This window comes from Lates calcarifer, linkage group LG24 (genome assembly GCF_001640805.2).
Source record: "Lates calcarifer isolate ASB-BC8 linkage group LG24, TLL_Latcal_v3, whole genome shotgun sequence".
NCBI classification, from domain to species: domain Eukaryota; kingdom Metazoa; phylum Chordata; class Actinopteri; family Centropomidae; genus Lates; species Lates calcarifer.
Window position 1 is genome coordinate 6,465,886 of NC_066856.1, and position 13,943 is coordinate 6,479,828.

General features: G+C 41.1%; 1 protein-coding gene across 4 annotated transcripts in view; it reads right to left on the reverse strand.

Annotated features, from left to right (window-relative positions):
• The window catches only part of arhgef4 (Rho guanine nucleotide exchange factor (GEF) 4), a 100,547-nt gene that overhangs the window by 3,588 nt on the left and 83,016 nt on the right, over nucleotides 1-13,943 (reverse strand). For 3 of the 4 annotated variants that reach the window (XM_018698802.2, XM_018698798.2, XM_018698801.2), the window contains 7 exons: nucleotides 4,806-4,985; nucleotides 4,252-4,452; nucleotides 3,086-3,265; nucleotides 2,295-2,527; nucleotides 1,695-1,824; nucleotides 1,446-1,577; nucleotides 759-1,002 (listed from right to left, as the gene is read on the reverse strand). In XM_018698802.2, the coding sequence (XP_018554318.1) occupies nucleotides 759-1,002; nucleotides 1,446-1,577; nucleotides 1,695-1,824; nucleotides 2,295-2,527; nucleotides 3,086-3,265; nucleotides 4,252-4,452; nucleotides 4,806-4,985 (1,300 nt within the window). Of the gene's footprint in view, nucleotides 1-758; nucleotides 1,003-1,445; nucleotides 1,578-1,694; nucleotides 1,825-2,294; nucleotides 2,528-3,085; nucleotides 3,266-4,251; nucleotides 4,453-4,805; nucleotides 4,986-9,933; nucleotides 10,346-13,943 lie in introns of those variants that run through there. The other variant, XM_018698806.2, reaches the window with a different exon arrangement.

Below are 13,943 nucleotides of genomic sequence, written 5' to 3' on the forward strand. Positions count from 1 at the left end.
ATTTTCACAATTCTCTCTTGAATGCATATACAATAAGGTGAGATGTGTGCCTTGCAAACACTCACTAAAATGAGACGCAGTGTTAACACTTAAAAGCTTAAAAGTCTACAGACTAGTGGATTAGTATAATGTGACATCACTCTTGGACTCTCAAGATTTTTTTTAATAATGACTCTAAATTCAACCACAGTGCTGTAACCTTTGACCTTTCAACAGACTGACCATCTCCTTACTACAACACAGCAAGCATTTACTGGATGGAAATGGGAAGGACTCAACATCAGTCCAAAATACAAAAAAAACCCCTCATTCCTCATAATTCCTAATGTCACAGTGAAGCAGCCAGATAATACAAACCACATAACTCAGGGCAGAAACCTGGCTGTGGCTAATGGAGGAAGCTGAGGTGGAATCACTGACATTCTGCTTGTCTCTCTTTTTTTTTTTTGAATCAGCATCATAGATCCATTTAGTGTTGGCAGTCCCACACTTCCTGAGACACCGCCAAGTGAGGATATTAAAGTATTAATGCAGATGTAGTGGAGACAGAAGAAAGGAGGATAGAGATTACATTATAGTTTATGGAAATAGCTCAGTGGTTTGCAGACAAGGAAATGTGGCTGAGAGGTTATAGAGACAATGTCGGTTAAGCAGAAGATCACAGGTTTGATTTCACAAATCTTCTGTGTTTTCTGATCATAGCTTCACTGTTAATTATTTTTTTTTAAAGGTGAAAATGACCAGTGTATATATCTGACCTGTCTCGCGGTCATGCTGGACCTGTCTCCTCTCGTCAGCAAAGGCTCGGAGCCAGCGTTGTTTCTGCTCAGGCTTTTTGGCACACAGGAGGTGGACCTCGTCGCCGGCTAGCGACCGCAGCTTCAGGGCGTTCTTCACACTGATGTTGAAGTCCTTCTCCTTGCCGTCCTCCACATCTATCACCTCCATGTGGTCCATGTCCATACGACCCTTGTAGTACAGCATGTCCCGGCGCAGTAGGTCCTGCAAATTCACCACAGAATCCATTTTAATAGAACTAAGTAATCAGCTGAACCATCAAGAACCAGCGCTGTATACCCCAAGTATCAAAATAAATCAAACCTAGTGCTCCAACAGCGGTTTGGGTGTTTGATCTGTGGCCTGTATTTTCATACATTCTGAGCTCAAGTAAAGCCGATTATTTTATATTTTATATTTTCATTTTTCCTTATCTCTTTGGTCCATTACCACTTAAAGGAAGCAATGTCTTTTGCCCACACCAACACAGCTTTCGCAAATGTTGCACAGTTCAAATTAATAGAAGGTGGACAACAGGCTGAGAACTCTATGATTTCCACAAATCTTGAAACCCACCACAAGTACAAACTTTCCTCTCAGGATGATTACTCTCACATACAGTTGTCAGTATAAACTGTTACAAAAAGCCATTTAAAATGCTGACGCACCTTTTTGCAGTACACCATCTGATGGTCAAAGAGGAAAAACATTCTCTGTTGACTCTTGGCCTGAGGCTGGGACAGCTTGGTCAGCTCCCCTGAAAAGATGAGATCAGAGCTCCTGCTCAGGACGTCTTCACCCTGCATGGATCCAGACACACACACACACACACACACATACATACACAAACTGTTACTTGCTGCAATCAGAATGAAACCATTTCAGAGGAAAGATCAGACAGATGCTTCGTGCCACACCTCCCAGTCCTCTATGGAGCTCTGCCACTGGGCGATCTTGTCAATATTCTCAAGGCGCCGTTTCCTCTCATTGATCAGCCTTGCCACGTTCTTCATGGCATTCAAGGCTGCCTCCACATCTTTATAGTCTCTATAGATCAGAGAGTGACATCATGTTTAATGGATAAGTCAGATCATATTCTATACATTTCTTATAGGCAACAAATTCAATGAAAAGACTGAAACAAACAATGAATGTAAGAGAATGAATGAGCAGTGACCCAGACAATTACACAAGTGATATGTTTTGTTTTGACTCAATCCCACATACACCATCATGCTGCCCCACACACTTACCAAATGAGGATTAATCTAACACTGAAAATAGGCCTTCCTTCTATTTGAGATTAAATCTGCTGTATGGCTTAATGAGAATGCCTTCACTTATAAAATCGTTGTTTAAAGATAAAAAATTAATAACTTTCAAGTTCAAAATCATGGATTTAGACTGTATCCTCCCATACCACTGAGATTTGGCCTTTCTCTGGAGTAAAGAATGAGTGATGGTTCAGTTTGACAGATATGTGCACCAATGAATCTCCTTAAAGAGCATGCAGTTACCTGTGCTGTGGGTTGGTGTATTTGAGCAGTTCAGCTAACTGCAATGGGTACTTGCAGATCTTCTGGACTGGAGTGAGCAAGAAGCCATCCAAGGAAATGTCGATCATCTTCTGGAGCAACCGGCAGGCTTCAAAGAAGAACACGTACTTGTTGACTTTCATCAGCTTAGAGAGCTGGACGCAGGCGTTGGGGTGGTTGTTGCAATACTCTGAATAGATCTGGAAATCTGTTTGCTACACATAAAAAAGAACAAGAGAAAGGATTATAACCAAGAGAACAGTTCAGTTTATTAGGAACCCCTAGCTAAATGCTGTCTGATACATCCTACAATACATCCTCCCTTAATGAAGATTATAATGTTCAGTTTTTTACAGAAGTGTTTATCTATTGTGTGTATTTACTGTATTTGCATTATACTATTATTTTGTCAACCCCATTCAAATCGATGAGAGTTGACTGATACACCTCTTTGTATAAAGCAATAAAGTTCAACTTCATGAAGGTAGGATTTACTGCAAGATGTATAATTTTTAGCCAAGTGTGACAACTGACAACTGAGTCTATGTCAACATTTGCTTGAGGGTTTTAGAAAATTAAATGAAAGAAGCATAATAAAGCAACGTGGAGTGAAATGACCCAGAAGACATTGCCCCTGAGCTGCCATTTCTTTCATACAGTAATATTCCTCTGATAGCAGTATTAGAAATATTATGAAATACTGAAATACATAGACTCTCTGCAGGTTTTCTGGATTCAAGCTGTCTTTGGTTGACTTCTGTGACTCAGCTTACATGCTCGAGGAAGCAGCAGCCTATCTCGCTGAGGTGCGGCTGCTCCTTGTTGAACTTCTTCTCCAGGCCTTTCAGGAACTTTCTCTGGAATCGGTAGATGTCTTCAATATTGCCAAAGATGGTACGAAGCTGCTCTTCGTTGAACATGTCTGTCCTCTTGCGGCACTGTTTGATATAACCCTTAGGGAAACAGAAACAGGATCAGAACCTGATGTGCAGACTTTTTACTTCATTTATTTATTTTTTTATTTTTGCTGATAAGTCCATATACTCCTTATAACAAGTAACATAATAAGCTCCATGTAGGCATTTGAGTTGAATTATCTTATACATTACACAGGAGCTGTGTAAGCAATTAATACACAATACCTAAGACTGCTGACCATGTCTCTTGCATTGCTTTGACTACTCAGTCTATTCAACCATATCTTACAGAACAACTTACTCAGTGTTGTGTTGGGTTTGGTACCAAAAGCTTGCGTTGGCAAACAGCACTTCCAACATCTAAGGTGGTTACCATGGGAGACTGACAACAAAAACTCACTGGTTCTGTTTTTAGAACCATGAACCACATTATGCATTTTTAAGAGCTGGTGCTGCTGACTTGTGCTTGACAGGGTTTAATACCATCATAATTCAAAAAAGTTGGGTATATGGGAAGCTTGGCTGACAAACCCTGCATGCATTTATTATCATTATTATTATAATTATTATTATTATTTTGGATATTTAACTTTTAGGATTCAAACCAATGCAATATATACTAATATCATGTAAGATAGCTACCTGGTCACCTCCTTCATCTCTGATTGTCTGCTTTAATAACCACAATGGAAATAATGTTTGAATTTTATTGTGTTAACCTTGACGTTTTTGAAATGTGTGATTTGATCTCCTCCGTGCTCTCATAACAAAAACTCAAATTTATGGTTATGTTAGTTTCGCCAGTGAGATAATTACAAATGTAGGATTTAGTCTAATCATTTAGAAACACTGGTCAAGCTTTTGACTTGAATGACCGGCCAGCCAATCAGAAAAGAGTGTTTTCCATGGTCATGGTAAAGAAATGGATTTATTTGAACTGGTGTATAACAGTGTATAAACAAGACTGCAAATGACTGACAATAAATATTTTACATCAGGTTTTCATGTGATCTAATCCACACCTCACAGATGTCTTTCAGGTGCTTGATGTAGTCTCTCTCCGTGCTCATGATTTCATTGATGACGTTAGTTCTCATCTGCTCTTTGCAGGGTAAACCAGGTCCCAATAACAAGCCCAGTCCTGCCTGGTCCTCCTCTCCCGTGTGCGCCTCCTCCAGGTGGGCCAGATACTCCTCCATGGGCTCATCCTGGTTCACACGCAACTGAAGAGAACACCGGTAACTGTCAAAACTGCAGGAAGAATTCTGATTTTCTGATTTTCATTTTCCTCCTGACAAAGCTGACACTCTGTCAAGACATTCAGGTCAAGTTTTTTTTTTTTTTTTAACTTCAGACCCTTGTGCAATAACATAGCATATAGAGGATTCATAAAAAAAAACAAAAAACAAACTCTACTTCAGCATATTATAGAAATATTGTTAACAGGTTGGGGCTACACATTATTCAATCTGCCAGTATTTGCAGCAGCTGCAGTCATTAATCAAACGGTGTAATTAAAAGCCATATGGCCAGTAATTTCTGTCTCTTCCAGCAGATAGGACAGAGTTTGTCTCACCCGCACAAAGCTTGCAGGAAACCAGCCCTCGCTGTCCATGATGCGACCCCACCACCACTCCTTGTTAGTGGCATCCACTACTTCGATGACATCACCGGCCTTGAAGCCAAGCTCCTGGTCGTCCATGGTGACATGGTCCCAGAGTGCTTCGGCGTACACCACACTGCCATCACTGATCAGCTGCAGGGGAAGTGCCATAGAAAGGACACAGGTCAGGATTCTATTAGCTATTCTATTATAACACGGTATATATATATATATGCACTCTTAAGCACGGAGGTGCTTCAAGCTAAAAGCTAAAGTCAGAAGGCTAACATGGTAACATGCTGATGTCTAGAGGCTATAATCTTTACCATATTCACCGTAGTTGAATGTGTAAAATTAGCAGTATTAGCAGTGAGATTAACAGTAAACACAAAGTACAGCTGAAGCTAATGGGAAGCTCTGCAGGTTTATGGTCATAAACCAAAATACTGAAAGGAACAAACTTTTGATCACCATGGTAATTAATGAACGTCTGAACCAAATTAAATGACAATCCATCCTGTTGTTGAGACATTTCACTCACAGCTATACATATAAATCTGATGCCAGCACTAGATGAAATGTCAGTGGGATTCATCAATGCTAAGATATTTCAGTTTGGATCCAAGTGTTGGACCTGAACATGACTTAAAACAAAAGTTGCTTATACTAAGTATTTGTTTGGACTGTGTACACCAACATGATTGAAGTCCTATGTGATGATGTGATGCCATAGGGGTTATCTCATCTTGGGCTTGCTAACTTCATATTTATAAGCCTCCATTATAAATTGGGGGTATGGCATTTGAAAGACATAGGTGTTTACCAGACAGGAAGAATATGTATATAATATAAGATCTAGTGTTTTTGGATACGCATCAGTAGGAATGGAGCAACAATATCATTAATTTGCAGTGCTGTTTCTGTTTACCCTATAAATGTTAGTCCAATATTCATTCTTTCAGCTCTGTTTTTGGTCTCTACCAACTCCTGAGAAAAATATCTGGCTCTGAAGCTGCTAAATGCTCCGCTGTGTTCACCAGCTACAGCAGTCTCTAAGTGTATCTGTCCGATGTTTGGTGTTGAGTGGGTAGTGCACGGTGGGAAAACAACGCTTTGACAGTGGTGAGAGTGAACCAAAACAGTAAAGTTGTGGGCTGCTCTGTCTTTACAAATGCCAAAAAAACTACCTTAAGTCTTTTGACTTCTGAGTAAGGTCTTAAAGGAAACTATTGTCCATTATTAGCTTTGAAAATACAACAAAAACTTAAGTATTCAATAATTAGAAGCATTATTTGGACCGAGATTGTGGCATTTTTAAAAATTGCAGCAGTGCTACCAGTCATAGTGTGATGTAATATCAGTTAGCCCTCCATCTGCAAAAATAATGGGCAATATCAACATTGGTGCATTGTGTGAACTTGATAACACTGGTATCATACAGTGTGTGTATTTGGAACACAGAGAAGGTCTGCTCAGTGCAGCCTGTGTTGAGATTGAGGTCAAGGCTGCAGGCAGACCCGGCAGACATTCAGAACACAAAGGTCACCCTGTGGCCCCATAGTGTTTTGCTGTATGTGCCATTCAGGTTTGACTGTAGCAAACTAGCAGACTTATATGGAGATACAGTATAGGGTGAAGATAAAGTGCAAGATATAGAGGCAAGAGATGCAAAACCAGAGTGAGACCAGAAGGAGACGGAGCCAGTGATACAGATGAAAACACTGCAGTGGTCATATTTCACACCGTCTCATACACACCACGAGTTTCACTGCGTCAACATGGCCCCAGGCTCCACAGAGGCCATCCATTACGCTGCTCGGCCTCTCACTTCTGTAGAGGCACCACAAATCTTGCTGGACCACATCAGCCCAGCATCCCTCTTCTCTGCAGTCTCATCTCTTTCAGGGATAGAAGAGAAAGTCTGGGATGTCTTCACACTACCTCACTAGTGGTGTTAAGGACATAGTCGTTTTATTTTTCTCTCTGTAATCTGGCTCCCAGTTTCACTGATCCATCATGGCGATGAAGAAAACAGACGATGTGGCTGTTGCTAAGCAACACACCCACACCATCTTGCCTCTCTGCTGCCTTTCTCTCCAGATTCCTCTTTGACTACATGGCACCACGATATCCTCTCATTAAATGTCATAATGGTAAATTGCTACATACAGCTTGTTGTAAACAGGTCGAGCATTATGACAGTGCTTACATGACAGGTCACTATCTCACTGTTGCAACAGTTTCCAATTAACACACATGCATATACACACACTCATACAAGCTGCTGTGTCCCGGTTACATCTCCCTCTGATTCTGATGTGAGCAACTGAACGGGGCATAAACAGGTCTTTTCTGGCCTTGAGGGCCTCATGGGTCAGAGATAAGCTTTTTCTGGACATACACACAGTACATATAAATTTAAGATTTGAATTACACCTGTGAAAATAAAATACTGTTTGATGTTTAATGTATTAAATATTTAATGTAATCTATGCCAAAAAAAAAAGTCTTGTATCAAGCTTGATTTTCTGCCTCTTTTAGATCCATTTTTCCTACAGAAAAGAAATGTTATGTTATTACAGTGAAAACAACATGAGCAGGAAAAATCCCTCCGACTGAACTGCTTACAGTTCACAGACATACACAACCTGTGCTGATGGTACCAAATGAACACTTTATTTTGACAGAATAGATTGGGAACAGCTGGTTTATTTCATGTTTTAGTGATTAGTGATATATTGAAGTGATGCTCTCAGAGAGCTCTTAATGATAAAATAAATAAGCTAAACTGTAAGATGATGTGACCCGATGTGAGACAAAACCTGCTGGGTAGAGGTGAAGAGTGCCACAGTGTGAAGCACAGTGGTGTTTTTTTTTTCCTCTCTGCAGGCACTTAGCAAAAGTGTGTACATTTTCATCCATTTTTAAAGCTGCAGTAAGTGCCTAAGTGAATGACATTAGAAGTGTTAGAAACAAAGTCACAGATGCACAGTCATGAGATATCATTAGCTTATCATATTCTGGTGATGGCTAACAGTTTCCTACAGACATGGAGCAAAAAGTACCATACTGCATACTACAGGCCATCTAATGAATCTCGATTTAATATTCATGCATCATCATCATTACATGACCATTTTAAGAGCAGTGATCATTTGCTTTTCGATTTATTTGTGGATTTTAATATGACTACTTCCTGTTTCACTTGCAAGCACAAAGCTCCTGTTCTCCAAGTCTCTCATACCTGTGACATTAATAATATCACAGCCCTCTACTAGATTTCAGTGACAGTAGATTAACAGGTCTTTATAAAACAGCAAATGGAAGGGCTTGGAAGTAATTAGCTGCAATTTAAAAATGGAATGAACTGAATCTGAATTTATAAAGACAACAGGTAACCATGGCAGAGAAACAGCCAGTATTGAGTTGTCTAATATACAGTAGGGCTGTTTCAAATAAGTTGCAGTTGAAGTAATTAAAGGTCCTGCCCACAAATCCTATCTGAGCCTGTGAATTTGGAGCAGGTTGCTGATGTTCACAAAATGATGGCCAATTTTTGATAATGAATTTGTCGATTTGATGCAAACATGATGGCGGGATTTTTTTTAATGTTCTTCATGGTGTTTGCTGATGGAAATGATGTCAAGTAAGTAATCCCACTTATCTGTGGCAGGAAATAGGAGAATATGTGAGAAATCTGGTGTAGATCCATTCAGTAAAAGTCAATATTTCCATATGGCGATTACTGTAAACTGTCTTGGTGTCTTTTAGCTCTAGTCTCTGACCTCAAATGTTGTATCCTGAAGATGCCAGCTCTGTTTACCTGGACAAATTACACTGCAGACTAATTTAGCAATTGAGCAACAGCAGCTAATGTTGATGTGTCAGTGCACTCCACGCCAAATATTAGCTTGTACTAGCGTCTGTCTACTTAGACAGAAATGGTTAGCTGATTAAGCATCACTAACAGGTTGATATTTATATTATTCTACATTAAAGTATATATGTTATATTTCATGAATATTCTATTATATTGTACCAAATCACTGAGCAGGTCAGATCAGCACACAAATTATCCCTGTCTAATCAGTTCTGTTGAAACTGCCAAGTTGTATGTTGAGACCACAATCAGCCATGGTTATCTAAGAGCAGAGGAGCTGTAACAGGGTCACCACAGAGTATGTTACATCACCTGAAAGCCCTCTATTATACTACTGTTGCTTTTTACAGTTTGGTTCCTCCAAACCAGACCAACAAAACTAAACAAACTAAGTAACAATCAGAAACAACTTATTCTGCTACATAAAACAAACAAAATATTCTATGAAAAATCTGTATATTGTGTGGATTATCCACATTAACCACAGTTTCTGGATGAGATGTTACTATATCTTATTTCTCTGTGCCACAGAGCTCCAATGTTATTACTATTGAAAACACATCAGTCAGCCACACTGTTGCACTGGGTGACAAATTCCTTCATTAACAAACATTGTTCGTTTTGACTCAATGCCAAATAGCTTCATGCTGCCTGAAATACTCACTATAGCACCAAATGTCCCCAACAAATGCACTTGTTTTACTGGTTTGCTAAAAAACTATAGAGACCAGTTGTTTTATGGAATTACAGAGCTTATAAAGCCTTATATACTGTTTTTAAAGATTTATGTCTTCAGTAGGAACCAGTAGGCTTAGATCTGAGAGGAACTGACATACTACGGAAGTCAGAAAGTACTGAGAGACAGACCATTGTGTCTGTTTAGAAGATTTGTTGATAGTAAGTAAAACACAGAATAACACAAGCCTTATCCTTCAGGAACCACAACCTAAATCAATTAACTCTTTTATATTCATGTGGAGACTGAAATGACAGAACCAGATGTTTGAAAACCTGGACAAATCGAACTAAAACGATTTAGACCAAGAGTCATTACTAGAGGTATTAGAGAAAGTAATGCTTTTCTACAGATCAGATGAATCCACCTTTTATAGGCTCCTGTGCTGTTATAGAGCAAATTCCATGTTATGTATCTGAGGACACACATATACACACAGTATCGATTCTCACTCTAAATGATCTTCCTTCTCCTCTTCGCAGTACCTGTGTTGTGCTGCTGCCATGTTGGACACCCATCAATCCCAGCAGCCCTGCTGATCAACAGGGCAGTCCTCCTCTTCTTCTTTGGGTCCCTCTGTGTTTCAGTTCAACTGGTCTTTTCCTCCATAAAGAAATGTGTTTGTATGTGTGTGTGTTTGTGTGTGTTTGTGTGAGAGAGAGTGTGATGCGTGCGTATCTGTGTGCGCTCTACTGGAAGGCCAGCAGGAACATGAGCACCACATTGATGATGATGAGCAGCATCATGATGAGAAACACCACCACCTTCTGGGTCTCTGGGGGGAGGTTGCAGCGCAGCATGGTGCTGAAGAATCCCATCCTCTGCCTGCTCCACCTCCCCGAACCACTGCCGCGAGCCATCAGTCCCCTGGCCTCCTCCTCTTCCTCCTCCTCAGCACCGCCGCCCCTCCCCCGTCGCCTTTCCCTCAGCGCCGAGCCTCCACACCACACCGCGTCACCTCGTCCTCCTCCCCGACTATCTCCGTCGCTGTCCTCTAGTGCTGCTCTCCTCCTCCGCTCGGCTCTGGCGGTCGCCTCCTCTGCTTCTCCTGCCACTTTGCCGATGCCCAGCGTTGCCCCGGCCTGCCAGTGGAGGCTGGGTGCCTATCTGTGTCAGCGTGTCTGAATCTGTGCTCTGTGAAGCTTTTTGTGTGTTACGTGCTGAGCATCCCTCCCCCCCTCCTCCTTTACTCCCTTTTTCCTCTTTGAGGAACAGGCACCTCCCCTCTCTTTCTTCTTTCTGTCTTCCACCGATTTTGTCTTTCTCTTCCTTTTGGTTCCTCTCCTCTCTCTCTTGGTCAGGATGTCAGGATGAAAGACGGAGGACGGGATGCTGCATCTCTCCGGTTCATGCTCATGCCTCCTCGTCTCTTCTTTCCTCTTCCTTTTATCCCTCTGTCCTTTTGCTTTCTGGCTTGTTCTTCTCACTCTACATATGCTCAGTCCTTTCTGCCTCTAAAAACAACCCAACATTTGTTCTCCCTCTCTTTTTTCCCTCTTCTATCTCTCTGTCTCTGCCCACCTTTTCTGTCCGTTAAGCTCTTGCTTAAAATGGTGTTCGGTGCTCTGCCTGGAGCCGTGCTGCCTCAGCTATCCATCTAACTACCAGGATCACCCTCTTTTCTTTTTTTTCCCCTCCTTCCTTCCTTTCCTTTTTTGTGTGCCCACCCTTGCATAGCCAGCAGCCAATCAGGATGCAGGATGTGTCAGCGTATCCTGGATACCAGAGTAGTTGAGGCAGGGCCATAGCAACCTCTGGGAGGGTGAGAGGGTGGGGTGGATTGTTGGGATGAGAGGGACAGAGGGAGGGGTATGATGGAGGCCATGCAGAATAATGGATGGGTCTCAAGGGAGAGTGTGTTTGTGTGTGTGTGTGTGTGTGTGTGTTCATGTGCAGGGATGCAAGATCTAATGCTATTTGCTGCATTCACATACATTTACAACAATCTGGGAGTGATCTAAAAAAAAAAAAACCCAGTAACTTCCTAGGCTACAGCTAAGGACTATAGTTTTTATGAAATGTTAGTAAAACAGGAGGAAAGTGCAATTATTGGGGACTATTACATTTGGTGCTCTAGTGGGTATTTCTGGTGTTATACCATTTTCTGTGACTGTTGGAAAGTGTGACAGCAGGTGGCGCTCTACTGATGCAAGTTAGACAGCATAAGTAGTTGTTAATGTTTTTAAGTCTGTAAAACAGGTGAAAGAAAGGCTAATAAAGTACCTAATAATATTCAGATAATGCATATTTTATATGCTAACATCATATAAATTGCTTTTGTTGGAGCTTATTTCCTGAAATAATTCAAAACCTAATGAAAAAATCCCACTGGCTTTTTGTCGAGGGAACCAGGGTGATGCTAACTTCCAGGTTGATCTACAAAAACATGTCACCCCTGCACTACTCTACAAATACAACAAAAGACCATTTCAGTGTGCATATGGACAGATTGTTTTAAGCTAGACTTGAAAAAAGTGCACCTATGCTGTAATAGTTTTTGGACAACAAATGGAGTCCTATGGCACAAATCAGTAAGATATATCAGGCTATGGACACACTAGGTAGGGTTAGCAATCATAATCTAATGCACTTTTGTGCTCGTGCACAGGACGCCATGATTGACTGTGCAAGAGGCGGGAGGGTAAAAAGGGGGCATGCTAACATTACAGAGCAGAGACGAGGTATTGGCAGATAAGCAGCCTAAGAGGAAATCGACAGAGGGATATAAATTTAAAAAGAAAGGCTCTGGCAGAGCCAGTAGGGAAATGTTGTTTTGTCCTGTTTGTTACTGTGTAATGTTATTAAAACTAGAAGGTAGCTATTCTGTTAGCTCTGCTATCTCAATCACTAACTCTTGCTAATTTATACTTTGTCATGTTGTGGATGCTGTGTTTGTGTGCATGTTGTTCCTGTGATGATGTTTTATTTTATGTTTGTTTTACTTCAGTTATAAACAAGCCAACGCCCTCAATTCTGCCATTTTCCTCCTTGGCAGGTTAGTGTGGGTTTCCTTGGCGATGCGTGTCCACAAGTTTGGGTGGTGGAGTATTAAAGGGAGGGGTGTGTTTGTTTTGCTGCTGAGTTCGAATTTCAAGCCTTTCTCCTGGATTCCTTACTCTGCCTTTAATCGAGGATCATTAGTAGCATTTCCCATGATTATGTGTCCTTTGTCCAACAAATGTGTAGCAACTGACCTGGGAAAGTCAGTGAGCTGTTGTTTTCCCTGGTTCTCTCCACGGACCTGACCTCAATATGTAGGTGGAACCACCACAACAAACCTACAACATGCTCCTCTCAGTCATTTCCATATGTTCATTTGACATGACAGATTAAGAAAAAAAAAAAAACAGGTCCACCATAATTTCCCAGAGCCTGTCGTGACATTAAAACTGTTGTTTGGACTAACAGTCAAAACCCAAAGACACTGATCTGACAATGATGTAAAATCAGGGAAAGAGAGATCTTCACATTGGAGGAGCTAGAACCTAGGGCTGCATGATTCTGGACAAAATGGGAATCACAATGTTCTAGCTTAGACTTGAGATCACGATACAATCTTCACTTTTCACAGCAGGGCTACTTATTATGGCACAACAGCAGCACTTGAAGCTTTTCTTTCTTTCTTTCTTGCACAACCTTTGGACATGTATTTTTTTTTTGTGTGCGTTTTCTATGCGTAAGATGATAGAACACTGTCGTGTGCTGGTGTCTCTCACTTGCTCTCACTGGGTTTATTTTCCTTGCTGCCGGTTTCTGCTGCTCTGCATGACGTGGTGTAATGCAGCACTGTCATTTGTTGAGGGAGGAAGTGGGAGTGCTTGTTTTTATGCAGCTGATACCCCCGGTGAAAATGCAGCAGAATTGTCATTTTAAAATGCCATCGTATAGAGGTATGAATGAAGATCGAGTTTTTAATATGAATGAACCGTGCAGCCCTACAAGAACCTGAGAACGACCACAAACAAACAACAAATGCAGCAGCCTCCCTGCCACTGCAGGCATCTCATATTACACCACACCTTTATGAGTCTCCACTGACCGAGTCTTCCTCTCCTGAGCTGCAAGGGCAGTCTACTAAAAACCATACAGTGTCTTTTTGCTGAGATTTTAACTCCTTATGTTCCTAGATAACAGATCGATTGATATAACAGACATCGTTGACCCACAGGATGGCAGTAAAGGGCTGACTCTGTCTGGTCTACCTTATTCTCTAGGAGAAGAAGAAAACTGCTGCCTGGATATCTGTTTTGATTGGCTGTCAGTCAGAGTGTAGGCTAAATGCTGCAGAATGAGGGAGAAGGGGCAGAAGATAATAAGTAAATGATTTCTTACCTGAATTCAGTGGCATTACCAACATTATTAAATAGTTTGGCAGTACCCCTTCCAGTCCTGTGTAGTGTCTGCAAGGTACTCCTTTCAGGCTGCATAAAACCTCAACAAGCACCAGCTTGGTAATAACTGAGGGAAACTCAGATTAACTTAATATTACAAAATA